At 51.8% G+C, this 27,770-nt stretch overlaps 1 protein-coding gene and 1 long non-coding RNA gene across 2 annotated transcripts in view; one reads left to right on the forward strand and one right to left on the reverse strand.

Annotated features, from left to right (window-relative positions):
• LOC106732413 (uncharacterized) overlaps positions 1-19,820 on the forward strand; it is a 66,698-nt gene extending 46,878 nt beyond the window's left edge. Inside the window, exons 2-3 of the long non-coding RNA XR_012897585.1 lie at positions 4,411-4,550; positions 18,547-19,820. This is a non-coding gene — a long non-coding RNA (uncharacterized LOC106732413). The remainder of the gene's footprint in view (positions 1-4,410; positions 4,551-18,546) is intronic.
• OPRD1 (opioid receptor delta 1) lies at positions 1,648-27,770 on the reverse strand. The gene is made up of 3 exons (XM_075908672.1): positions 27,470-27,770; positions 4,393-4,742; positions 1,648-2,416 (listed from the first exon to the last, which is right to left on the reverse strand). The coding sequence occupies exons 1-3, from the start codon at positions 27,700-27,702 to the stop codon at positions 1,884-1,886; spliced, it is 1,116 nt and encodes a 371-aa protein (XP_075764787.1). The 5' UTR covers positions 27,703-27,770; the 3' UTR covers positions 1,648-1,883.

Consider the following 27,770-nt stretch of genomic DNA (forward strand, 5'->3'; position numbering starts at 1 on the left):
GGCCACGTGCACCCAGAGAGCAGCCAATGGAGCTGGGCTGCAGCTGGCGCTTGCAGAGACCTGATTTTGAAATGGCCGCAAAGCCCCTAGTTCCGCCTGGATCAGCACGTCGATGTCTCTGCTGGGTAGCAGGGCACCTGAATGCCCCCTGGAGCATCTAGGCGAGCGCATGGGGATCCTAGCTTCAGAGCCCTGGTTAGACACTAGGGCCCAGAGACCAGCTGGGGGCGGATGCCAGGGCCACTGTGGGCCCGGCAGGGACTCGCCCGCCGTATGGGGCCCCATCTCTCTGGCTGGGCGGTTCCAAACCGTGCCGACGTCATGGGAAAGCCCCACATCGACTTGACTGGGGTTTGGTGCTGGCCCTGAGCGAGAGGGAGGGGGCTGTGGCTGGGATCCCGGATCTCTTTTTGAATAGTCCGGGAGGGATCATCATTGTCAGTGTTTACTCTCCCCCCAGAGATAGCAGATGGGGTCCATTTACTACCCCCCAGAACAGCGCTGTCGCCCTTACGCTGCTGGTGATAACTACAATCCCAGATGCTACCGGGACACAGGCTGCACGATGCGGTGGGTGGCGGGTGGACGTTCTCGCCGTCAGAGCCTGTTGCTGGAACTGGCCCTGGCACCCCCGACACGCGTGGATGTCAGGCAGCTCCGTGTTGGTTGTCTCCTGCGGCTCCTGCTTTATGTGGCGTAAGGCTGTGCAGGGTGCTGACGATGCGGCGAGAGGAACGAGGTGGGAACACAAGACAAGGAGCCGCATGCCTCAGGAATGCTGCTCGCCTCCTCCGCGAGGCTGTGCCTCCCAAGGGTGGTTGGAATGTACATATGTACAGGAAATGGCAGTCAATGGGTGCCCTGCTCTCCTACGGGGTGGGGGTCCTGGCCGGGTTCTCTGTAGGCCGTGCCCTTGGGCAGCCACCCAGGAGAGAGTAAGGTGCTGCCTGGCTGATAAGCAGAGCGCCCACAGTTGGTAGCATGTGTTTCAACGGGTGGTGCACATACCTTGGTGCACTAAACAAAATTTATTCCACTCATGGATGGAAAAAAATTAGAGGGAATATTGGTCCTGAGCATCTGTTCCAGAGAGCAGCAGCAAAGCATCAGCAGGATGCACTGTGGCCTGCCGCATACGGTGTCTGAATGGGCACCACAAAGGTGCAGGGATCCTCCCCAAGAGTCCTGGGGCAGTTGGGGAACCCCAGTAATGCTGCTTCACAGATCCTGGAGCATGATGCACCTTGCAGCAGCAGCTTGCACGCAGCTGGCTGAGGTTTCTCTCCACAGGTGCCACCTACTGGTGTCAGTGGAACAAAAGCCAAAGCTTCAATGGCATAAGACTTCCTAGGGCTGCAGCGCTGCAGTTTGCATCGTGATGACTGAGGTTCAGGGGGCACCTGGGCTTTTATTTCACCTGGGAGCTAAAGAGGCTGCTCCACCCCCAGGACAGCAGAACCTGGCTCCCCACTCTGCCCTTCCTGCTGGCGGGTGGGGACTGTGGGCTGCAGAGCTTCCCATCTCCAACCTGCCTTGCAGTGCAAGTTTGGTGGTCGTCTGATGATGCGCTCGCAGCCCGCGGACCTTCCTTATTCCCTGTCCGATGCCGCCGTTTGGTTTTCTACCATTCTTCGAAAGTTTCAGCCAGAAATCTGTTGCTTTGGGGCTCCCGCACCACAGCCCCTGCCCAGTCCCCCGTCACCTGGTGTGCTCACGGAGAATCAAGCATTTGCAAATGTGTTTTTTAAGAGTCCTCGAGGAGCCCCTTGGGTCCCTCCCAGCCACCTCCGCTAGAATTCCGTGGTGGTGACCTGGGTCACCTCTGAGTGCAGTTCCTCCCCTCTGCGGCCACGGGAGCCCCGTTGGTGGCTGTCCATGTCTAGTCATGCCGGCTTGTGGAGGGCTTCGGAAGGGGTGCAGGTGGAGACGCGCTCCCGGGTGGTGTTCCTCGCCCGGGAGAAGCTGTTCTGCTCCATCCGGGACCGGAAAGGCAGGCAGAACTCCCGGAAGCACCTCTTGAAGTTCTCGTCCAGGAAGGCATAGAGGACAGGGTTGAGGCTGCTGTTGGTGTAACCCAGGGCAATGCAGAAGTGCAAGCTGGCCACCACGTAGGGGTTCTTCTTGTCGATGTCCACCAGCGTCCAGACCATGACGAAGATGTGGATGGGCGTCCAGCAGATGATGAAGGCCGCTACCACAACCAGCACCATGCGGGTGATGCGGCGCAGGTTACGGTCCTTTTCCTTGGAGCCCGAGAGGAGGCGGACGCTCTTGAGGCGTAGGATCATCAGGCCGTAGCAGATGGTGATGACCAAGATGGGCACCATGAAGGCAAAGATGAACACGCAGATTTTGGTCACCGTATCCCAGTACATGGGGGGATCAGGGAACTGGAGCATGCAGAACACAACCCCATCTGCAGGGGAGAGAGGGGGAGAGAGATGTAGCACAGCATTAGTACTGTCTGTTACTCGGACCGCTCGTCCCAAGGGGGCACTTACAGCCTCTTCTGCTTATTAAAATGGCACAGGCGAGGAACTCGTCATGTGTTCCCATGTTTCTGTGTCAACATAATTAAATACTCCTGACAGTCGAACACCAAGCGATGAGAATCACATGGGCAGGATAATTGGAACTGCAGTTGAATTCAACAGGCCTAATTTGCACCAGCGTAGGAGCCTGCATTTGCATACAATAGGGCCTTATTTGCATGCTGTGTCTCCCATTGTATTCAAACGATTAGACTGTTCAAAGATGCCACCCCCACAATCCTGCATGCAGCCAGCCGGGCACCCTTTCCAGCAGACAGATCCGTCTGTGGGCCTGCAGCTTCCACCCTTGGTACCTGTCAGTTCCCTAACAAATCCAGCTAAATTCCTAACATTTGCACTTGGATTGATTTAACTCTGGCTACAGAGTGCTTCAGAGATAGAGTCTCAGATGGGAAGCCATATTAATCTGTATCTGCGAAAACCAAGAGAAGTCCTGTGGTACCGTAGAGACTAACAGATATATTAGGGCAAAAGTTTTCATGGGTAAAGCCCACTTCATCAGATGAATTGGAATGGAAGTTACAGAAGCAGGGGTATAGATAATGAAGTTGCTTATGTTAATGAAACTAATCAAGTCAGGGTGGAAGTGGGTCATTCACAGCATTTGGGGTGGAGATGGGAATATCCAGAGAGGGGAAATGGCCTTTGTAATGCGTTAACCAGTTGAGATCCTTATTCAGTCCTGAGCTGATAGTGTTGAATTTGCAAATGAATTCCAGTTCAGCCAGTCTCCCTTTGGAATCAGAGAGAGAAGGGATTAGTTGTGCTCAGGCCCAGCAATTTAAAAAGGCCCAGGACTCCGGCCACCACTGCTGCTACTGTGGCAGAAGCCAGTGGCCTGGGCCCTTTAAATCACTGATGGAGCCCCATGCACCACGATTTGGGTGGCACTGAGGGCTGGGTGGGGGAAGCGCAGTGCGGTCTGAGCACTTCCCTCCACTCCTTCCACGGGTCCTGGAGACAAGCCAAGGCCCAACGAAGTCTGTCGACAGCCCAGGTGCTAGCCCAGTGCCTTACACGTTCCACCATCCTTCCCTTCCCTTCTAGCCAGTGGCTATCTGACGCGACACCTACACACGTCTTACACCCGGGTGGGGATCCTAAGGTCTGGGGGGCAGAGGTGCCTCCCAGCTTGCTTGGCTCCAGTCCCTCAGGGCACAGGGCCTCCCCCAGCATGGGGGAGCCTGCGCTGGCTTGCCAGCCCCTCCCCCTGCGGGGCTAGAGCACACAAAATCTACTAGCCTGGGACCACTAGGCTCTGGTGCGTGAGGCGAATGCGGGAAGCGTCTTTCTCCTTCTCAGTCGGTTGCTTGGTTTTTTTGGTTTGCTTCTCACTTGTGTGCAGCCCTCAACTGAATTTTTTGTGGGTCAGCAGCCCCAGCCCAAAAAAGGTTCCCCCCAAATGCCCAGCTAGCACGGGCATAGATAGCAGTGTCAATGGTGAGGCACTGTTTAGGTGAGGAACCAGCCATGTCAAAGCCTGAAGGTACGGCCCCGAATGGCTCTCTGCGTGCCCAAGCAGCACCGCCTCCAGCTACACTGCTCTTCTTAGCAGCATAGAGCCCACGGCGTCCCTGCGGCCGGGGCCTTTCCCCACCTCAGGGGGAAGCTCTGGCAGGGGGAAGGCAGAGGGCAAAGGGTTTGAGAGCTGCCTGCTGCTGAAGTCTTTCCCCCCTGCCTCTCCCCTGCTAGAGTCTTTCCCTGCTGCGTTGTTGTGGCTTGGACACAGCCTGTTTTCCCTGCTGCTGCAGGCACAGGCGAGGCCTGGGTGCCAGTCCCCCTGCTGCAGGCGGGTCTGCTCCAGTCCAAGGGGCGCAGCAGGGGGGCCGCCATCACTTGCCTTTTGACTTTGTCACAGCCAGGATCATGATGGGCACGCCGATGACCGAGGAGAGGACCCAGATGCAAACGTTGATGACCTTGGCCTTGGCGGGGGTGCGGAAGTCCAGGGCCTTGACCGGGTGGCACACGGCGATGTAGCGATCCACACTCATCATGGTGAGCGTGAAGATGCTGGTGAACATGTTGTAGTAGTCGATGGAGAGGACGACCTTGCAGAGCAGCTCCCCGAAGGGCCAGGTCTCCATCAGGTATTTGGCGCTCTGGAAGGGCAGCGTGCTTGTGGCCAGGGCGTCCGCCAGAGCCAGGTTGAAGATGTAAATGTTGGTGGCTGTTTTCATCTTGGTGTATCTGAGGGGGCATCGGGAAAGAGAAAGGTTAAAGAGGTTTGTCCTTGGGGGGGAGGGGGGCTGTGCAGAGACTAAGGCCCAGATCCTCAATTTTCTTTTTTCCTGGCGGCCTCTCCACCCTGGCTCCGCCTCTTCCTACCCCCACTCCACGCCCTCCCCTGAGCACGCCCCACTCTCCCTCTGTCTCTTACTCCTCCCCCCTCCCCCCCCGGAGTGCCGCCCGCCTGCCACTGAACATCTCAGCAGCAGGACTTATGGTGGGGCCACCGAGCAGCTGATCAGCCGGGTGGCTGAGCATCCACTATTGTCTTCTGTGGCTGCTCCAGCCACACAGCATCCATAACGTTGGCACCTATTCTGTTGAGGCTCTGGGGCCTAGTCCCTGTCTATAAGGTGGGTTAGAGTCGAATTAAGAATTTTCCATGCCAATCCCTTCCCCTGCCCCCCTTTTTTCTTCTCGTTTATCTACACAAAACTTTCCATAGGGGTGGAATTACTAGGCAAATCTCCATTTCAAAATCCACTTCAGTAAGGGTTAAGGGCTTGATCCAAAACTCAATGAAGTCAGTAGGAGCCTTTCTCAAGACCTGAGTAGGTGTTGGATCAGAACTTACGTGCATGTTGAGAATGAATCCATCTTTCCTGGCTTACTTGTGGAAGGGATTTGTGCAGAAATGAACCATAGGCCGCAGGTCCGGATGTGAGTCATCAAAGCACTGAAGCGCTTGCTTAACTTTAAACACACGATTAAATCCCATCGACCTTAAATCGGGGCATATGTTAACCAGAGCAATGAGAGGGCGTGTTCCTTCGACATAGTGTGGTGTAGACACTGCAGTAAGTTGATCTAGCATTAGTGAATACCTAAAGGGTGCACAGCACCTTACAAGATTGGGCCTTTAGTTCTTCAACACAGGTCCATGTAGGATCATTTCAAGGCCTTGACTACACTATGGAGTTTGTCGACAAAATAATGGAGTTGTATGCACTGAAATGCTCCCCCCTCCCCACCCATGTAACTCCCCTACTGTGTCGGCATAATAAAACCACCTTTGTGAGAGGTGTAGGGCTGATGTTGGTATAGTTAGGCTCATGCTAGACACTGCATTCCTTCCATCAGCTGTTGCTGTCATTCTTGTCAATTTCACATCTCACCTTGAGCCATGAAGTTAAGGAGAAAGCTGGCCCCCAAACTGGGATGTTGGTTGGTCTCCACTCCAAGCCAGGCTGCCATCGGGGCTCCCTGTGCCCTGTTGAGAACCTTACTGCCCCCTGCTGCGAGCAGGGCAACGAACTGGACTCCAGGAGAGGATCTCCCCACTGGAGGCAAGAAACCCCAGTGGGCAGCAGTGGGGATCTGCATGGAGCTGAGAGCCCTGACTCTCAGTCCCCCACACTGTCCTTCTTCTGTGGATAGAAACGCTCCTGGTGAGGATGCTTACCATGGACAGGAGGGTAGGTTGGCCATGAGGCACCCCAGTAATTAATATGGTGGCTGTAAATTAACCTAACTTACGATGATCTAGCTTTGTAGGTTAGACATAGCCTTAGGCATGTGTTTAACTGGAGTGGTTTCTTTGAAATTAAGCTCATACAGATGTAAACAGGATCTGAAGGATTGCTTCCCTTGCAGCTAGCTCAGGGCTGGGCAAAATACGGCCCGTGGGCTGGATGCAGCCCGCAAAGCCACTGGGTCCAGCCCGCAGACCACCCTGCCGGGACCCTCAGGTACACAGTTGCTGTGGGTTTAAAGTGCAATCTGGTGGCTCTCTGCTCTGGAGGGGGGCTTTGTGTGATCTCCCTCCCCCCAGACCAATCCTCAGTTCCTATTGGCCAGAAAGAACAGGCCAATAGGAATTGACCCCAGCCAATCTCTCAGCTCCTATTGGCTGGAAACAACCAGCCAATAGGAGCTGAGAGATTGGCCTGGAGGATGGGGGCAGCACAAGCCTTTTCCCCCTCCCAGAGCTGAGAGCCACATGGAGGGAACAGCCTGCAGCTTGAAGTGATCTGGGGCTGCAGCAGGCAGGGAGCCCAGCCTGCCTCGGGTGCTGGCCCGGAGATGCTTAGGTAAGTGCCTCCCAGCTACAGTCTGCCTCTGGCACCCTGCCCCTCCCGCACCCCAACTCCCTCCCCCAGGTCACCATCCAAACCCTCAGCACCCTTGCCCCAAGTCACGACTCCCTCCCAGACCCTGTACCTCCTCCTCCACTCCTCCCCCAGGCCAGAATCTTCTCCTGCACCCAAACACCCTCCCAGACTCAGCACCCCAACCCCCTGACTCAGGTCACAACCCCCTACTTCACCCAAACTCCCTCTCAGACTCACACTGTCTCCTGCACCCCAGTCCCTTACCCTGTGTGGCCTTCTGTATCCAGCCTCCATCCTAGACCCTGACCCGCTCCACAGAAAAGGAACATGGAGTGTGGCCCTTCACCACTTTCTAAAATCTTGGAGTGGCCACCCACCAAAAATTTTTACTTAGCCAACACAGGATAAGGCACTCCCTGACAGTAGGGAGGGTTCTGGAGTGGTTATGGGGACAGGGCATTACCCTGTGGCATGCAGAGTTGTGGGTTCAAGTTTCTTCCCTCCCCAGAGCAGCTAGATAGCAACACAGGCTGTCCCAGGGATGACTGCCCTGAGCTAGGGGGATGAGACCTCGGGTGTGTCTGTGTAAATACAGTTTGCTCCAGCTTTGCTTAGGTTTGTTAGATATTCAGCAGGTGGAATGGTATTTTGCTTAATTTGTGTCCCAATACCAGCTCTGTATTAAGTGCAGGAAGAGCTGAGACATGGTGACCAATGTTTGTAATGCTGTGGGAACACAGAAGAGGACTGTGCTAACTTGTTCCAAAGGGAAGGGCTCACAGTCAGAAGAAAGAACCTTGCTAAGACGGGGCTTGACTTGCAGTGCACTATGGGAGGAAGGAGAAGTAAGAGAAGGGTGCTCTGGTTTAGAGGCTGCAGAGCCCCTCCCTTTGCTTGGACGGGTTAGCCCTGGTCTTCCTCTGCCCCTTCTTCCAAAGACCAGATAAGAGTGAAATCACTGGGATTTGAAATCATTGGAGACTGATGAGCAGAAGTCACAGCCAAGAGGTGGCTGGCGGCTGCTGGTGACTGACAGCCAGCAGGGTGGTGGTGGAGAGATGCGATGCCACAAGTGGGCAGCAGGATGGCGGTGGAGAAGTGTGACAAGCAGCCAGCACGGTGACAGCAGAGAGCAGTGGGCAGGCAGAGGGTGAGTGACCAGCAGGGTGAGTGAGATGCCTCCTACCTCCCCTTCCAGGAAGAGAGGTGAACTCTGCAGCTGCACCTCTGAACTCTGGGTCTACTCTGACCAAGGGCACCAATTATAAGTGGGGGGCAGAGAAGGTCTGGGCATGTGAAGGGGACATTCAGGTTGCTGGACAAGAACCTGAGATGAAAAGGACATTGTCCAGCCTACTTGAGGTGGGACTGGCACTCTTGGTTTATATTTATGAACCCTGTTTGGGGTATTTCCCAAATTAATGCCAAGTTACTTCCCTCCCTTTTATTAAAAGTTTCTTTTTTACATTCAGGCGTGTGAGTGGGGAATCATTGCCCCTCTGAGGCACCCAGGAGTGAGGTGTGAATTTCCCAGGTGGGGGCTTGAGTTCTGCATTGGATGGATGGAGAGAAACCCCTGGATATTGAACCAGCCCTGCCAGAAGGGCTACACTTAGGTACTTGGCTGAATTGGGGCTCCAATTAGGAAAGACTAGAATAAAGTTCAAACTTGCCCGAGTTTCTAATCCCATTAGCTGAACAAGGAGGCATTAATCATTTCAGAGAAAAACAATTGCTTTGAGAATTCAAAGGAATATGAAGTAATAGCGCATGAAGAGTCTTTCAGAAAGGCCTTTTCAGAAAGGCCTCTTTTCAAATTATACCAATTTAATCTATCTCTGCAGCTCAGCTACAAAAGCAGTTAGGCAACGTTCTTCATATGCTTTGCTTTGCTTTGCTTTCTTTCTTTCTTTCAGAAATCCATTCAACAACCTAAGGGAACTAGTGTGCTGAAATATCCCAGTTAACAATATTTCTTTGAAATTTTAGCTTTTTCAGCTTCCCCGAAGACTTTACAAACTTTATATAATACTAGAAGATTTACCCGGTGTTGCTTGGGTCCCTCAGGGCTGCTGGCGTGCGGGGTGCAGGAGTCAGAATTGGGGTAGGGAGGGGCTCAGGGAAGAGTGTGGGAGGTACAGGAGTCAGGGCATGGGGTGGAGGTGCAGGAATCAGGGAAGGGGATGGGAGGTGTGTGGGGAATCAGAGGAGAGGGTGGAAATGCAGGAGTCTGGGAAGGGGGTGGGAGCGGCCACTGGCTGCTCCCTGGGCTAGCCTGGCTCAGTGAGGGCTGTGCTGCTTGGCCACCAATGGCTCCATAGCTCTTTGAGGCCATTGGGTTGGCCGGGTCCTCTCCTTGTGCTTGCTCTGTGGTCATTCTGTAGTATACCTGTCCCTGCTATCACAGCCTTCCCTTTTCATTTGATGAGAAACAGTCGCATTCCATGCCCATCCCATTGTCCTGGCACAACCAAACCCTGATCTTTCTGTGAGTTAGGATAAGAGGAAGCTGCATAACAAATTTGGTGGTCCTTGCTCTTACCCTTAGGAGTTCTCAGACAAACAGACTCACACATGGACACATGCACAATTTCTCTCAAATATATAGTAGATAAACTTCACATAACCCTAACTCGGAAGAACTTGATTCTTAGAACCACTTTAGAGCAGGTAAACCGAGAAACACAGGGACACATTTCTAGAATAGTGCTGGGCCAGGTTTTCCCTGTGTACAGCAGCTTCTAGCTTTTCAGAAGTGCTCAGCATTCAATGTGCGCCTGAGGTTCTGATATCTTTTGAATACCTGCCTGCTTATGGAAAGGCCAGAATAATTTGGCTGTCTAAAATCTGGGTACTTTTTAGATACCTAAATGGGAACTAAGTGCTTTTGAAAATTCTGGCCCAAGAGATTATGCAGTTTATATAAAATCAACACGGCCAATGGCTAGCAGCTCCAGGAACAGAGCTCAAGGGACTTGTCTTCTCACTGCATTGTGCACTAACCACTAGTACATTCCTTCCTATTTGCTGAGTGTGTCGATGCATATTAAACAAGTAGAAAACAAATGCAGTTAGCCATTTTCATAAAGCACTTGGGATAAGGGCCCTCCTGGGTCCCTCATGAAACACCGAGAACTTTCAGAACATTACTGAAATTAATTTTTTTTCCTTTCGGCCTTCAAATGATTGGTCTTGCCCTCACAAGTTCTAAAATGCCGAGTTCCTGCACAAGGCCAAATGTAGAACCCCGAATATTCTAAAGGGTTCCGGGGTCTTCAAGGTTCTGAACTGTGAAATCTATGAAGCTGTCAGCATTTTTAAAGATCTGCAGCCATAGCCTCAGGTTGGTCTTGGTTGAGTGTTCCTGACTTTGGAATTTGCTTCCCCAGCAGATTGGAGAGCTGTTGAACTGATGAAGTTTAATAAGAACAAATGCAAAGTCCTCCATTAAGAAGGAACAATCCGTTTCACACATACAAAATGGGAAGGGACTGCCTAGGAAGGAGTACTGCAGAAAGGGATCTAAGGGTCATAGTCGACCACAAGCTAAATGTGAGTCTACAGTGTGACACTGTTGCAAAAAAAGCAATCATGATTCTGAGCTGCATTCACAGGAGTGTTGTGAGCAAGACACAAGAAGTCATTCTTCCGCTCTGTTCTGCACTGATTAGGCCTTTATTGGAGTATTCTGTCCAGGTCTGGGAACCACATTTCAAGAAAGATGTGAAGAAACTGGAGAGGCTCCAGAGGAGAGCAACAAAAGTGATGAAAGGTCTAGAAAACATGAGTTATGAGGCAAGGCTGAAGGAATTGGGCTTGTTTAGTTTGGAAAAGAGAAATCTGAGGCTATGCCTACACTACAGAGTTTTTCCGGGATACTGGAACAGTTTCCGAAAAAGCGGGCACGTTCTTTTGGAAGCCCTGTATTCCTCATTTTATGAGGAATAATGGCTCTTCCGAAAGAGGAAGTTCTTACCACATTTGGCCCCACGTAGACAGGCCAAATGTTGGGAAAGACTCTTCTGGAAAAAAAGGCAGAAAAAGGTAGGCAAAAAAAGATTGCAGTGTAGACGTAGCCTGAGAGGGAGCATGATAGTGGTTTTCAGGTATCTAAAAGGGTGTGACAAAGAGGAGGAGGAAAAATTGTTCTCCTTAGCCTCTGATAATCGGACAAGAAGCAATGGGCTTAAATTGAAGCAAGGGAGGTTTAGGTTGGACATTAAAAAAAACTTCTGAACTGTCAGGCTATGTCTACACTGGCACCCTTTTCCGGAAATGCTTAAAACGGAACCGTCTCGTGGTCTGGGGTGGGACTAGGGTACTGGGCAGGAGTTTCTGGCGCTGCCTGCAGCTGCCAAACCCCAGTGATTGCAGACACTCTCCCCTAGGAGATGAGGTGTCAGGTTTTGATCTATGGCTGGCCTGAGGGCAGAGCCAGATGCTACCTTGCCTGGGCTGAATTCCTCCGGTCATGGAGGAATTATTATTCCAAGGGAGGGTTCCCGCAACGCCGCAGCCTCTCCTTCATAATAGGAATGGAGTGTGCTCCCTTCACTGCCCCCAGGCTGGGACGCACGCTCCATTGCAAGGAGAGGCAAGGGACTGGGCAGCTCTCACCTTGCCCCCCTTTTCTCCCTCTCTTGCTTTGGAGGGCTGCATTGGAATTGTTGCGCCTCCTTTGTCCAAACAGAAAAACCTCCACTTGGGCACCATGGCTCTGGGTGAGCCCCTGCTGTGTTCTCACGCCCGTCCGCAAATAGTCCCTTAATCCCCAGCCTTTCTAACCCGTTTTAAAAGTGCGGAGCGCAGGTTAATCTGCTAGTTGCCACAATACTCTGGGTGCGTCTAGACTGGCAAGATTTTACGTAAAAACTTGCCAGCTGTTTTTACACTGACCGCTTCAATTGCGCAAGAGCACGGACTTTGTAATGTACAAAATCAGTGCGTCTTGCGCAAATACTTTCCCACTCCCGCTCGGGGATAAGCCCTCTTGTGCAAGAATACTTGCGCAAGAAGGCCAGTGTAGACAGGCACCTTAATTTTTTGTGCAAGAAAGCCCGATGGCTAAAATGGCCATTGGAGCTTTCTTGTGCAAAAGTGCGTCTAGATTGGCACGGATGCTTTTGCACAAAAGCACTTTTTTGAGCAAAAGCATCCTTGCCAATCTAGACGCTTTTTTGCGGAAATACTTTTAACGGAAAAAAGTTTCCGTTTAAAGTATTTCTGCAAAATCATGTCAGTCTAGACGTAGCCTCTATGTTGGGCAGGGAGGATGGTGATTATACTGTAGTGCCTAGAAGTCATAGCTGAGGTTAGGATCCTATTGTGCTAGGCCCTGTGCATTCAGTGAAGAAGCGAGTCCAAAGGGCTTTTGATCTAAAGAGGCAAAAGTATCGTTGTTTAGCAGCATCTTTGCTTTACAGCTGGAGAACGGAGGCTTGAGAAAGTCTGGCAACTTGCCCAGGGTCCCACAGGAAGTCTCGCAGCCCCAGAAACAAAACCCAGGCCTCAACCCTGGAGGATCCCTTTCCTCTTTTAGAGCATCGAGCGGCCCCTGGCAGAGGTGGGCCAAACGGCAGATGTTGCACACAGGAGCCATGTGACTTGCACACGGGCAGGGCAGAGGAAGAGCCAGCATTGGCTGCCAGGCAGTTGAAGAGCACAGCCTGATAGCCAGACAGCTAGACCCAGTGCCATGCTGGCCAATCTTTGATATAGGGGGTCGGAGGGTGGAAAAAACACAAAATCTTCCACCTGGCCCATCACTCCTGTAGTATGGACAGGGGAGCTCCTGACCATTGGGAGAGAAGACGAGACACCTGAGTGAGCGAAACATTTCCCCTGGCAGTGCAGACTCCAAAGGGAGGTTGCATCCGTCCACATCACTCTGAACCCTTTCTGCATGCGGTGAATGCCCTGAGCTACCATGCGTCTCGCCCCAGCTACCCTTGGATCTGGGCATTACCTCAGGCCACTCAAATCTTTTCCTAGCTTTAAAAGAAAATGAGCCCAAGGGGTACCTGGAAGCAGCTGACTCGCTCTGACATTGGTAAATGACAAAGACCCAAGGGGGAGGGGGTGCCCCATTGTTTCCAAGAGGGAAAAAATGAATGTGACTTTGGTGGGGCAGAACCATGGCTCTGCCTACGCCCACCGAGGAGCGGCTGCGTAGGAAGAATCACAAAGCAGCCGTTCATTTCTATTCAAAGCCATGATGACACGCAGTTACGGGAGAGAGCAAACAGGAGCCTACACCGTCTTTCAGGAGTCACTTTCAAGCCAGTGCCAAGCTCACGTCCCCGCAGTGCTGGGCTCACACACAGCTGGCCAGGCTAATTTCACAACAGGGCAAGCTAGAACATTAGTATCACTTGTCTCATCTCCTGGAGAAACCCGTCCTTGCCGTCAGACTGAGTGGTGCTCCAGGGCTGTGACATTCAATCCCCGATGTGCGGTCCCTGATTTCACCTGGAGTTACACCCAGGGTGAAGTGCTCCCACCTCTACTAGGCGTTAACTCTTTGGTGCAAAAAGTAGGCAAAGCTTTTAAAACAAGGACACCACAAAGGGCAGGGATGAAATACAAATCAGACCATAGGGAGACACCACTGTGATGGAAGCACAGAATATTCAAAGCACAGAAATGGCTCACATCAGGGGCAGGGGCCATATTCCCATCCCTGCTGGCTGGATGTTCCAGTCCGAGGTTCGCCTCTGATCCCCCAGGTGGAGAACACAACCCGTCTGCTTTTCGGAGAGGCACACACACATACGCTGCTCCGGCTGCTAACTCTGATGGCTGAGGACACAGTGAATCAGCAGTGGATTGAATGAAACAGAATTTGGGGAGAGGGACTAGGAAGGCTGCAGACTCCTAAGGAAAGGAGGACGGAAAACCAGCTGATGTTTTGTCACCATTAGAGCTTCAGGCTTGCCCAGAGGCAGGGGGAAAGCGAAGTGTCCCCTCCAGAAGAGGTCCCTCCCAGTCAGAATGAAGGGTTAGTGGCTGGGGCCGGTGGGTCTTCGGTCCACCCCCTCCGGGGCACTTGGTGCTGGCCACTGTCGGCAGACAGGCTACTGGGCTAGATGGACCTTTGGTCTGACCCAGTACGGCCGTTCTCATGTAGCACCTGTTCTTCTGGGGTAAATAATGAAAAGGCTCCAGGTGAGCCCAGCACAGAATTCACTTTTTAAAAGTTACTCTTGGTTTAAAATGCAGCAGCTTAAAAACTAGCAGGGCTGGCTCTTGCCACCTCTGTCCCGCACAGCCGTTTACCCCGGGCAACGTGGGGGTAAAATTCTGGCACCCTGGGCGAGACAGAAAGAGCCAGCGCTTCCTTGTCTCCCAGGCTCTGTCCTCTGCTTAGCTCTGGTCTCTCTCCTGCCACTGTCCACAGGGGTAAGGCCAAGGCAGCCTGGGGTTCTAGTCAGGCTAGGATTAACAGGGTTACCCAAAGCATTATGGGATAGCATCTGCCCTCCCCTTGCATGCAGGGGTGTGAGTGGGAGCACTGCCGTCTCCCCCAGGCTCTGCTTTGCTGCAGTGGACTAAAGCAGCAAGTTCCCAGCCTGCAGTCCCATGAGTAAGTTTGCCTCGGTTTACCTGAGCAAGCCCGTTCCAAAGCTAGCGCACAAGAGCAGTGGTTAGGCTTTACTTTATTTCCCCTCTTTGTGCCCTGTTGAGGTTATTCGGGGGGGGGGGGGGGGGGGAGGAGGCACTTTCTTCCTGGAAGCTGACACAGGCTCAACTCCTCTGTCCCTCCTCCCCCAGTTTATTCCAGGATAGTGTAGAACACTAAGCTGGGACTCAGAAGGCCAGGCTGTGTCAGTGGGGCAAAGCACTCGATAAAAACCAGGTGTGTGGGCTGCTTTGACAACCTGGCCCCAGGTGACACCCCTGAGTCACACACAGTCTGTGGCTGAGGTGGAAACTCAAGCCAGAGGGAGTCAAGTGTCCATGACAAAAGACCCTCCTGTCTCACTAGCCTTCCTAACAGCAGTTGGTCGGAAACATTTTCATCTAGGAACCAGCGCGAGCGTCTCGCTGTATCTACGTACCAGGTGAATCCAGAGAAATTGAAGCGTACCCATTCCTGATGTGCTTAGGAAAGCCTGTAAACACCTGTCTTAATGTCAGCTGTGCATTAATTATTGTTTCTCATTCGACCTTATTTAGCTCATTACATGGTGATCAGCAAATCGCGAGCACCCTGCAAAACACTCTGGGCCAAAGTCAGGCCTGGTGTAAGCAGGTGTAACAGAGCCCTGCCCCGTTATACCAGCAGTAAAACTGTCCCTGCAGGAAGGGAGTATGTGGGAGCTGTGGGCATGTCCGACCGAATCACCCCCCCCCCCCGAAAGCTTTGGTGGGTCATTGAACAAATTGGCCTTATGAATATGCACAGGCAGGTGTATGGATTTTCATATATTATCCAGGAGCAAATCCTGCCTGGCTCTATGCAGGCAGCCGCATAGTGGTTCCATGCAAGTGGGGGTGCACATCTTCTGCGTAGTGCCAAGTTCCACACCACAGGGAGGGATTGGGGGGAGGTGAGGCTGGGGCCAGGCTGGAGGAGTCTCCCACCCTCCCCTGCAGAAAAGCTGGGTTAGGGCCCCAGCAGTGACTGCAGCTCTGTGGTCTCTGGAGGGTGCAGGGTTCTGTGTGTCTCCCCAGGGTGCAGGGGAGTGGAATTGCCACGTTCATGATGGCTGCTGCCTTTGGGTCAGTGCTTTTCCACCAGGCTTGCCCAGTGGCATGTCCAGCACCTGACTGGCCTGTCCAACTGCCCAGGGACTCCTCCTCCCAAGGTTTTGTAGCAAGAGCTCTTTGGCCAATTCTGCAGCACAGTCAGAGGGGGGAGCCGTAACCGGTTTCGCTGACTGTGAGGCTACGTCTAGGCTACAGGCTTCTTTCAGAAGCTTTTTTCAGAAGAGATCTTCGGAAAAAATGTCTTGCTCAAGAGAGCTTCCACGCTACGAAAGTGCATAAAAAAGCCATCTGCTTTTTCAAAAGATGGTCCACACTGGATGGACGCTCTCTCGCATGTAAGCTGTGATTGCTATGGATGGAATGGTCACCAGGGCACCTGTGCTTTTTCCTCTTCCCTCTTCTTCCAAAACAACTCCCTCTTCCCCGCCCACACCCGCCTTTTTGCAAAAGAGCTCTTTCGCCAAAAGGCTTCTTCCTCGTAGAATGAGGATCAGCCATGCCGGAAAAACTTCTCCGTTCTTTTGACTTTCTTGCAGAGCAAAGCAATTGCCGTGTAGACGTTCCTCAAGTTTTGTCCGAAAAACGGCCATTTTTCTGAGAAAACTCTATAGTGTAGACATACCCTTGAGCAGAACCGGCCCAAGGTACGGGCTGACTGGGCTACTGCCCGGGGAGCCCCATTGTAGGGAGTGCTGCGCGGGGCTGCTGGGTGGGGGTGGTACCGCACATGCGCTGTGCGCCCGGGGCCACGCATGCGCCACACACCCGGGGGCAGGGCCACGCACGCGCCACACACCCGGGGGCAGGGCCATGCATGCGCCACACACCCGGGGGCAGGGCCATGCATGCGCCACACACCCGGGGGCAGGGCCACGCACGCGCCAGGCGCCCGGGGGCAGGGCCACGCATGCGCCATGTGCCCGGGGGCAGGGCCACGCACGCGCCACACACCCGGGGGCAGGGCCACGCACGCGCCAGGCGCCCGGGGACAGGAGGCACTGCGTGCCCGGGGGCAGAGCCATGCATGCGCCGCGCCCCCGGAGCCTGAGGCACACAAATGGCTTGTGCCGGCCCTGCCCTGGACAACAGCAGTCCCTGTTGCAAGACACATTCTCACAACACTCTCTGCCCCTGGGGGTTTCAAGCTGGTGAACTGGCTTAGCGCACTAGTGCCGCACACCAACCTCAGAGCCTCCACCCGCTGACAGGAGACAGAATGTGGGGCCACCCTCAAAGAGCAGTTTTCATCTCATGACAGAGGAGAACGTGAAGCCTTGATTATCACCAGGGAGAAACAAGGATGGGGGGAACAAGGGAGTTTGAGGGGAATGATCCACTGCGTCCTCATAAAATCAGATTCACAAGCATGCTGAGTCTCACTCCCAGGATGCACTAAACCCAAGGCCCTATGTGCCCTGCACCCTGGGAATCCTGGCAGGGGAAGGAATGTGGGGAGCTAACACAGCTGGGGTCTGACTTTTGCAAGAGCTGAGTACTTTCAGCTTTCATTGCTGGGCCTGGGTAGGCAGCTTGCCAACTGTCTTTGCAAATGGGGCCATCAGCACCCGCACCGATATTTAAAGCCCATGTTGGAGGTTGGGGGAGGTGGGATTCAAGTGTAGGACTGTACCCAGCTTGGCCACAGGGCAGACGTGGCTTTGTAGGGTGTTCAGCAGGGCTCCCAGAATGACCTGGCTTGTCCCAGCAGCAGGGTCGCTGCCGAACCAGGAAGTAAAAGGCAGAAGTGGGTTGGTGGCTTTGCACATTTTGAGTAAATGTGCTTCTGGCTTTCTGGAATTCTGGGCTCTACAGGAAAATGTTTGGGTGCAGCCAAAGCCTGGGTCCAGCAACTGGGCTGTGCCCTTCTGAGCCCGCTCATGCACCCATTAGAGTCAATCAGAGCTTCGCCTTTACTGGGAGCCGGATGGATGTGTGTGTGCAGGGTGGGGGCAGAATTAATTCTCCCCAAAGGCTGCAGAGAAGTGGAATCAAATATCCCTGCAGTATCCCCATCTTGACTGCACAGTGGGAGTGCTGGTGGATGGGGTAACTGCCTTGCACCAGCCTCCCTTCACAAGTTTGGGGTGCAAAAGTTGCTCACCACAACTCCCCCCCAATGGTCCTACCAAGGATAGTGTGGTGGTATCACATGGCCCTACACTCAAAGCCTTTTCCTTAGCTGCGGGATACATGGACTTCATAAAAATGAAGAGGCCAGATTCTCAGCTGATGTAAATCAGCATATTTCTTTTGAGGTCAATAGATCATCCCTGATTTACATTGGTGGGGGACCTGTCACAGCAAGGATCACTCAGAGCATCCAGCCCATTATTCTCTTGGGGTTTTTTTTCAGCTCTGTAAAATTCAGCTTTATGATCTTTTCCCTTCCTCTAATTAGCTCATAAATGTCAGCTCCCTAGTTCCTAAGAGAAAAGAAGCTTTGACTGATCCTGATGTCCAGCTGCTGAGAATCCCTTCCCCTCGCTTAATGATTTCAGTGCTAAGAGGTTTAATGGAATATGGCACTGCTCTTGAACCATGTAACACCATGTCGCCCTGGTAATGAGGCGATACTGATGTGATTATTTCCTGTGTGCGGCAGCGCCGGGATAGAGAGGCGGACGCTGAAGGACAATGAGGAGGCGCTCTCTTTCCGATACAATCACTAAAGGAGGAGAGGGGGTTCCATGCTTTGGAAGAACCAGGTTGGAAGGGAACCTCAGCCCCCAGCCATTAATAACCACTCTCTGAGAACGGTTGTCCAGACAGCTATGCACTCACCTTATAGTAGCTCCATCAACATTGTATTTGCCTAGTTTATTGATAAGAAGGTCATGCGAGACTGTATCAAATGCCTTACTAAAGTCTAGGTATACCACGTCCAACACTTCCCCTTTATCCACAAGACTTGTTATCCTACCCAAGAAAGCTATTAAATTGGTTTGATGTGGTTTGTTCTTTACAAAGCCATGCTGACTGTTACCTATCACCTTATTTTCTTCTAGATGCTTGCAGATGTTTAATTACCTGCTCCATTATCCTTCCTGGCAAAGAAGTTAAGCTGAGTGGTCTGTGGTTTCCTGGGTTGTTCTTATTTCCCTTTTTATAGATGGGCACTATAGAAGAGGAAGGATCCTGGACTGCTTACTGGGTTCTGAACACATCCCAAAGAAGGCTGAAGAATGGTGAGGAAACCAATGCAGAGATTGGCTTATCATAGAATCATAGAACTGGAAGAGACCTCAGAAGGTCATCAAGTCCAGCCCCCTGCTCTAGGCAGGACCAATTCCAACTAAATCAACCCGGTCAGGGCTTTGTCAAGCCGAGACTTAAACACCTCTAGGGATGGAGACTCCACTACTTCCCTAGGGAACCCATTCCAGTGCTTCACCATCCTCCTAGTGAAATAGTTTTTCCTAATATCCAACCTGGACCTCTCCCACCACAGCTTGCAGGTGTGTTTATTTTGCCTAGCTCTGTATATCGCTTGTGCTGTCTAAATAGAAGAGTTGGCTTAGAAATCCCTTATTAAGCCTAGGCCTGTTTGGTTCCACTCTCCTCTGTCCCTAAGGCTACATCTACACTGCAGAGTTTTTGCGCAAAACCAGCCATTTTTGTGCAAAAACTCGTGGAGCATCCACACTACAAGCGTGGTTTTGTGCAAGAAAAAGTACAGTAGATCATCAGAAGACAGGAATTTTTGCACAAGAGTTATTCCTCTTTCTGTGAGGTCTAAGCCTTTTTGCATAAGAACTCTTGTGCAAAAAGGCATGTGTGGATGACACCAGGAGTTTCTTGTGCAAGAAACTCCTATCAGAAAAAGCACAGGTGCTCTAATGGCCATTCTGTGAATGGCCATCAGAGCTTTCTTGCTCAAGAGTGTCCATGGCAGCGTGGACACTCTCTTGTGCAAAAGCACATGGCAGTGTGGACGTACTCTTCTGCAAGAACTTTTTGCGGAAGATCTCTTCCGTAAAAAGTTCTTGCACATGAAGCCTGCAGTGTAGACATAGCCCAAGAGGTACAGTAAAAGTCAGAGTGCTCACACGCTTAGAGCTCTTGGATGGGGTGTGTTTGAGCTACCGGGGAGTCTGAGCGAGAGGCACTAGTTTCAATGTCTATGCAGCTGGATTAAGAGAGACTGTGCTGGAGTCTATGCAGAGCAAGGGAAATGGAAAAGCACCTGCATGCAGTGATAGGATCCAAACACAGCAGCCAGGGGAGTGTCTGATGGAGGGAGCCTGAACAGGGCTGTGCCAACACGTGTATTTGGGTGTTGACGGTTGCGTGTGCACACGTGTAGATGTGTGTTTCTGCACATGCAGGAGGAGTGGTTCCTGAAGCAGACATCATCCCTCACTACTGGAAATGCTTAGTTTTGAAAGAGACAGCGAGTGAACCCAGCAAATTTGGACAGACTAGGCTGTACTCAGACAAACACTGCTGGAACCTTGTGGGAGTTTCCTGCATGAAGACTTGGTAAGGACTGAAGAAAGCAAAGGGCTGGACTTCCTGGTGTTTGTAGTTGGAGCTATCACTGCCCTCTGTGCGGCACAGAGGGGTGCTCCCTAATTATTCCCCTGCGGATGCCTGCCCCCAAAGGGGGAGGGGGGGATGGAAAGTAGGCGGGGCCAGCGCTGTGTTCTCCAAGGAGATAGGGTGGAGCTAGCATGTAGGTGGAGCCAGAACTTGCCTTCCCTCTTGCTGCCGTCTTGCACCATCCAGTGGAGCTTTTGTGTGTGTGTGTGTGTGTGTGTGTGTGTGTGTGTGTGTGTGTGTGTGTGTGTGTGTGTGTGTGTGTGTGTGTGAACAATGAGGAGATGTGTGACACCTTAACAGCTAACAGATTTATCTGGGCAGAAGCTTTCATAGGCAAAAACCCACTTCATCAGATGGGGGTGAGGGTGGTATCCTTCCAAAGGTGTGGCAGTTTGTGCTGTCTTTACCATGCCCTGAGAAGCTTGGAGAAGCATTCTGGGGCCCTCAACGCCTGGCTGAGTTGCCATGGCACAACTAAATCCTAAGTAAGTACGTTGGCTTGGCTCCCACTAACACGTATCCCCTGTGGATCTTCCTTATATAGCCTTGTGCAGCTCGGAAAAGGCCAGAGGGTCTCAAAATTATTCCTCAGAGGCTGTAACCTTTTCTTCCCCTTTTAGTCTGGGGAGTTACAATCCCTTGAGAGCCTGGGTGGGGTTAAAAGAGCAACATTTCCAGAGCCTTCGCTGCAGTTCTGGGAATCCCACTTTTGCAACCCACACGTTCTCTTAGCAAATTGGGCATCAGGCAGTCGGAGAAACACATGGCTCCTGCAGGAGTGGAAGTCAACAAGACTAATTTTCTGTAATTATATCAGACAGGGTCATTAAGCGTTGGGCCTTCCCAGAGACAATTATGTAGCTGCCAGGTGTTTCAAGGGGTACTTTAAAGATCTCATGTCAGGACAATGGTAATTGCAAAAATGTAAGACAGAAAAGCAGTGGGTGCTCATAGTAAATGTTACTGATTTGGCTAGAAGCACATGGGCATGTCTCACCCAACTCCAGCCTCCTTTTCTCCTTCCTGCTCCTTTTCTTCCTTACCCCCCCCCCTCCATTTGCACAGGCATGGAGGTTCATCTCCCATTTGAATTTCTCTTGACTGTGGGTGAGAATCACAGAACCTTTGGGGGTCCAGTTTTACACAACTTCCAGTGGATTCTGCTGTGTCTGGAAAGCACTTTGCAGAGACCTTTCCTCTGTGCATCCACTTGGGGTCAGTCCTAGCGGCAGAGGGCAACACCCCAGGAGGAGCTTTATGCCCCATGTTGACACAGCTGCCTGTCTACCTCTCCTCCCTTGGAGCTCTGCTAGCTAGCCCAGAGTGGGAGGGATCCGCCAGGGGCCTGCTGTCTGCTTTACAAGTACCCAGCCTGGGAATCCACCACATCACTGGCACTTTGTGCTCAGGAGATGCCAGAACTAAGATGGTCCATACCCTGCGAGGCCAAGTAACGGAGGAGAGCCTTGCACTCCGTCCCTCATGCTAGCGTAGCCAGGCCTAGGATGTCCCTGGGATTAAGGACTAGAGGAGGGTATGAGGGGAAGGTGAACAGCAGAGCTGTCCCCAGCAGCCTCATCCCAGCCATATAGGGACAGTGGTTCAGTGTAAGCAGGCAAGGCACAGGTCTTGGTGATACCTGCTACCTTCTCTCACACAGTGCAGTCAGCGTGTGACCCCTCCTGCCACTAGCTTATCTCTGCTGGCCAGTGCCTGCTCCTGCCCTCCCTGCTTCCTGGATTTCACATATCTGTGGAAAAGTGGAGGGGGGCACTTTTCTCCTTCCTTGCTCCCCTTCCTCCTGCCCCCCACCTACACAGGCATGCAGGTTCATTTCCCAGGCCCCCTCAGTCAGTCTGGAATGTGAGCGGCATGCTGGGTACAGGTTGAGGGCTCCATCCTGCATGGATGCATGGAATTCCCTTAGAAACCAGTTGGAGTCCCAGGTACAGCATGGAGTTGATCCTGATTTCAGCTCCCCCACTGTAAATCTGGAGTGACTCCACTGATTTAAGTGGAGCCACTTCACTTTTGCAACTGAAAAGCAGAACTTGGCCAAGGGGGTGCAGGATTGGGTGTGTGCTTCTTACTTAAGGCCACGTCCCCGGCTGCTGTAAACTGGTCCTGCTCTGCACTGGTTTTCACGGAGTCCAGCTGAGAACCTGTCCCACTGGTGTCTTCGCATTTGCAGCTGGATTTCAGCACCTGAGTTGGGACTGGGTGGCAGATGGATACTCCTCCTGAGAGCAACCGGGTGACATTCGACAAGGGCACAGGGGGTCTCCCCCCTATGCCCAACGCTTTCAGATCAGGCTGGAGAACAGGCAATTGCTTATTTCCTAAAGTTTCAATGGATTATGGTCTCAGACAATGGACTGGTCACTAGGCCACAGCAATAGGCTCCATGTGTGAAAATAGATAGATTTTTAAGCATTAATTAGTAGTAGCAGGTAACAACGAAGTTACTTAGTGGGTTGCATTAGAATTCCTTTGAAGGTCCCTTTCCTGACAATCCTTTTCTGAACCAGCTGATGGTATCTGAAGAGCCAGTAACTTGCTCACTTCACAATGACACTGCAATGGGCTATTTCTCTAGTGTAGCTTTGCTGTTTTAACTCACTTTTCAGCATGGGCCTGATGCCAAGCACACTGGAGTCAACAGAAACTCGCCCCCTTCCTCTCATCTTTGGATTAGGTCTGGTTTGTTCTGCTAGCCATACAATCTGTCCTCCCGCCTGCCCAGCCAACTCACAGGAGCTGTTAAAAAGACATGACACAGGCAGGCTAAACAAGGCCCAGGTGCATGTATCCTTGTTTTATTCACAATGCTGCAGAGAACATACCATGAGAGCTACCATTGGAGCAGCTGACCAGAGCGTACTTTACCTTTCTTTCAAGAGCCGCAACTTCATGGTGCTGTTCAGTCTGCTACCCCAGCCCCCCTAAAACTAATCAGTAAAAGTCTAATCTCGCTCCTGTCAAAGTCAAAGGGGAGTGTTTCCATTGATTTCAATGAGCTTCAGATCTGACCCAGCCTACTCCCATTGAAACCAAGGTGAGCTGTTGTGATGTAGTGGGGGTGCAGTCTGCTCTGTAACCTGGTGTCCCCCTGCACTATGATGTGTGATTCCCACTGACTCACCCACATGTGTTTAGCCCAGACACTTAGGATCAGCCTGACCAGATAACAAGGCTCTTTCCCCAGGGGAGAGACAAAGGAAGGGAGGCAGAGACGAACACCTGGTTGGGGGGCAAGGTCTGGGAGCGAGGCAGTCTTGGGCTGGAATCATGAAGGAAACAGACTAAGGAGGGGGCTGGAATGTAGGGGCCCTGGGACCCCATCTCCAGGGGGCTGAGCCCAGACTCCTGTAACCACATCACGTCTATGCTGTGCTGTATCCTGGAGAAGCAATAAACCCCCTCTGTTCTACTGGCTGGTGGAGTCTGTTCTTGCTGCTGCAAGATCGGAGGAACCTCAACTCGCCATCACAGCCTTATCAATGGTGCAGAATCAGTTCCTAAAAATGTCCCTTTCAATTCTCTCTCTAATACATGGTGGGAAGAGGGACTCCCTAACTAAAATACTTGATTCTACTACAAAATGAAAGCCTGCCTGTAAAGGGGCCTGCTTGGATTGTGATTCCCTTTGAGTTCAATGGGAGCAGGATTGGCCAGGCTGGCTCATGCATGGATCGTTCCGTTTCTTCCAGCACTGATATAGCCTGTGTTGTGGGGGATCCATTTATTTCACTTACGGTGGTTGCCATGTGTCAAATGTGCTAGCAGAGCATAGAGGAAAATAGCAAATTGCTCGAGGTGGGACTGTGATGGGGGTGAGCCAATCTTGCCTTGTTGTGCTAAATTCCCATGAACTTGGCTTTCGGCTCTGCGTGTGACAGGGTGGTTCTGTTGCCCCGGCCGCAGTGAGATGGGGGGAAATGGTATATCTCGTCTCTTGGACTGAAAACCAGAGATTTTGCAGTTCGCTTATGCCACAACAATGGGAATCATTAACCTCCTGGAACTTCACGGCTTTAATTCATGGCCATTCATTGGCAGGCTGAGCACTTCAGGCTAAGGGAGTGGTGGGATGAAGGGGGAGCAAGAAAGTTTCTTTTTCCAACCCAGGCTCCAGACAAATCTCTGCTAATTTCTGCAGCTGCGGTGGAAAGTGTAAATCAAAGCAATCTGGAATGAAGCTGCCATTTGACAACAGCCCACGTAATAAACAGCTTATGCAGTTCCTATCTCTGATTGCCACCCATCATTAGCCTCTTATGATGTTGATAACAACACTTAGACAGTTTTTCCTAAGACTCTCAAAGCACTTCACAAACACCGACTGAGCCTCCCCACATTCTGCGATGTTGGCCCCGTTACTCCCTTGCCAAATGGACAACAAACTGAGCCACCGTGGACCTGATTTTTTCAGAGGCACCTGAGAATCTGCTGTTATGTCTGAGCTCAGCTCCTCAACATCAGACCTTAGAGCTGTAGAGCGACTCTTTCAAGCACAATATTTTCAGATATTTAACTCCGGCTGGGCATTGATTTGTATCTTTGGGCTCCTTTGGAAATCTCTCCCTAAGTGTCTTAGGAACCTAAGTCCCAAGGGCACATGCTTCTAAATTCCTTAGGCATTTTTTGAAAATTTGCATGGCTACCCAAGACTGATTGCCAGTCCTATTCTCTTCCCACTCCGGTCAGAGGCATGAGTAGGTCTTTCACGTTGCTGCTGACAAATGCACAGTGAAATGGTCAAGCAGACAGCTACCTCTCAAAGATCAGGGTTCTGGTCCCAGTTCTGGTACTGAGTGACCCTGGGCAAATAATTTCACCTCTTCATACTTCAGTTTCCCGATCTACGAAAGGGGGACAATGCTTACTATGGCAAAGTGCGGTGAGATGCACAAATGAAAACCCCTATATAAAAGTTATGTACATAACTCCCAACCCCCCACCCAGTTTTTAAATGTGTGACACTGCCTGAGAAAGGTGAGATAAAGATCCCCAAATGAGGAAAATACACACCAACATTTGTACATCACCTCACACAAGCAGCTCCTTGCCCAAGACAAGGGCTCCTAGATGCTACAGTCATATAAATAATACCCAAAGAAGAAGCTGGAGATGGCACTGGATTTATCCACTAAAATATACTGAGTTTTCTATAACCTCAGGCCTGGATGCTGCTACCCTGGTATAGAAGAGTGCATCATATCACAGATATTCTCAGTGAGGACAGTGGAATAAGGACACCAGCATCTGGCCCTAAGTATGATGTTTCCATATGGCCAATATACATAATTTACAGACGTCTTCCTGGAAGTGATGGTAGATTTGTGGGGGAGGGAGGTAAATTTGGTACCGGGTGAGTGACAGCCCCAGTGATCAGGTGCAGTGAGGGTGGTGGTGAGCAGGGAAGGAGTCTGCAGAGAACATGGCTTTTGTTTTAAGCACACTCCGCTATTCCACAAGACAATTGATGACAGGCGTGCTATCCGGAACAAAGGAACTTCTACGCTCCCTAGGCCAAAGCAGCAGGATTATTGCCCTGGCCCGCCCAACAGGAGAGAGAAACCTAGAGGGAATGCTTTAGTTTTGTGGCGACTGCCCCTTGTGCTCTTGATAGAAGAGAATAGACGGTGGGTTGGCATTACAGGATGGATGTCCACAAGCACATGGAACTTCTGATTCTTGTGACAGAGCAAGAGGGGTAAGGATGTGCTATGAGATTGGGGAACATTGCGGGGGGAGGAGGGGTGGGGAGGATGAATGAGAAACATGCAGATCTGGCCCTAAACTTCTAGGGCCCAATTTGCAATCAATCCAACTGGGCCAGGCTAAGGGCCTGATCCAGAGCTTGCTAGCAGCAATGAAAAGACTCCCATTCACTGTGATAGGCTTTGGATCAGGCTCCTACACAGAAAGTGCACAGCTGTTCATCTGGCATAGCAAGCAGTTACACACATCTCTATCCAGAGACATTGTACCTAAGGCCAAGATCCTTAGGCTGCGATCTGCGGCACTCAGAGTTACTGTCCATTGGTACGGAAAATCTTCATCTATCAGCAGTGTTTTAGTAAATAACTGCAATATGCTACCAGGGCCCCCAGCCTAGCCATGCGACTCGGTCAGATCTGCAAACCTGACAAGGATTTTGCAATTCACTACATGAACAGCTCAATCCTTTCTAACAAAGCTGGGCATTCCATATTTAGTGTGTCCAAAATAACAAGGAAAACATCTCGGCATCTTGCTTCTTTCTAGGTCTTGCACAGACACGAGTGGTGACTCATAGCCTCTAGTTAGGCCAACGATGCACTTATGTGCTTAGGGCAGTGTCTCGTTTTCATGGGTGGGAAATAAATATACACAATGGTCTGGACCTGCGGGATAGTTCCATTGACTTCCATGCTCAGGATATGAGCTCTCTGCCCTCTCTTCTTAATCACAGCCAAAGCTTTCAACACAGAGATATACCAACCACAGCTCTTTTGCAGAGCTCCTTTTGCAACTTTCAGATTTGAGAACAACAGATTTTATCACACTGGCACTGACTTGATGGGACTTGATTTTACAGCAGGCCATTCAGATTGCATTGACTTGTCTGCTAACCCAACAACCAAACGTCCAAAATACAGCGTGGTCATCTTTAGACCTGTTATAAATTGCTCTCAACATTAACATTGTATGAGTCACAACTAGGAATTAAAGGAACTCCCAGTGTTTGGAACCTGTTACATTAGGGGCTCTTTATCCTCCCCCTACCAGCCTTTCCCCTCCAGGGCATGGTATGTACACACAGACACACACAAGTGTTTTTCATTCACACACAATACTCTGTTGCATCACAAACATACAGTGCTCTCTCCCTCTCTCTCACACACACACATTGTTGCTTTGCTCTCACACGCTATACTGGTTTTCACACCTATCTCACCATACTCCAATACTCTGGTATTTACACACACACATGCTCACATACCATTCTGCACACTCAGACACGCACCAGTCTGTGTACACACACACATTCTGCACACTCTCTCACACACCATGTGCACCCACAATATTCTGCACACTCAGACCCATGCCAGTCTACACACACACACTCCAGTCTGTGTACACACACACACACACACACTATTCTCCACACACACACACCCCGTCTGTGTATACACACACACACCATTCTGCACACTCACCCCGCCCACGTGCTCCCACACCATTCTGCACACTCAGACACACACACACACACACTCCCCTTTGTGTCTCTCTCCCATCGACAGGCCCCCGCTCGGGCTCGCTGCCAGCCCGCCCTGCCCCGCGCCCCGGGGGCAGCGCTCCCGATCCCTGCCGGTGCCCCGGGCCCGGCGCGCCCGCCCTTACCTGACGATGCCGTACATGACCAGCAGGTTGCCCAGCAGCCCCACCACGCACACCACGGAGTACAGGGCGGTGATGGCGATGGCGATGATGATGGACGTGGTGTTCTTGGCCGCGGCCGGCCCGGAGCCGTTGGCGCTGGGGCTGGGGAAGGGGCCGGCGGGCCAGGCTGGAGGGGAGCTGTTGCAGAAGGACTCGGAGGGGGCTTCAGCACCGGGCAGGGCGGACAGCTCCATGGCGGAGCCGGGGCGGGGGTGCAACGCGGAGCGCGACTTTCTCAGCAGCGGCGCGAGGGGTGGGGGTG

Source organism: Pelodiscus sinensis, chromosome 25 (genome assembly GCF_049634645.1).
Source record: "Pelodiscus sinensis isolate JC-2024 chromosome 25, ASM4963464v1, whole genome shotgun sequence".
Classification (NCBI taxonomy): domain Eukaryota; kingdom Metazoa; phylum Chordata; order Testudines; family Trionychidae; genus Pelodiscus; species Pelodiscus sinensis.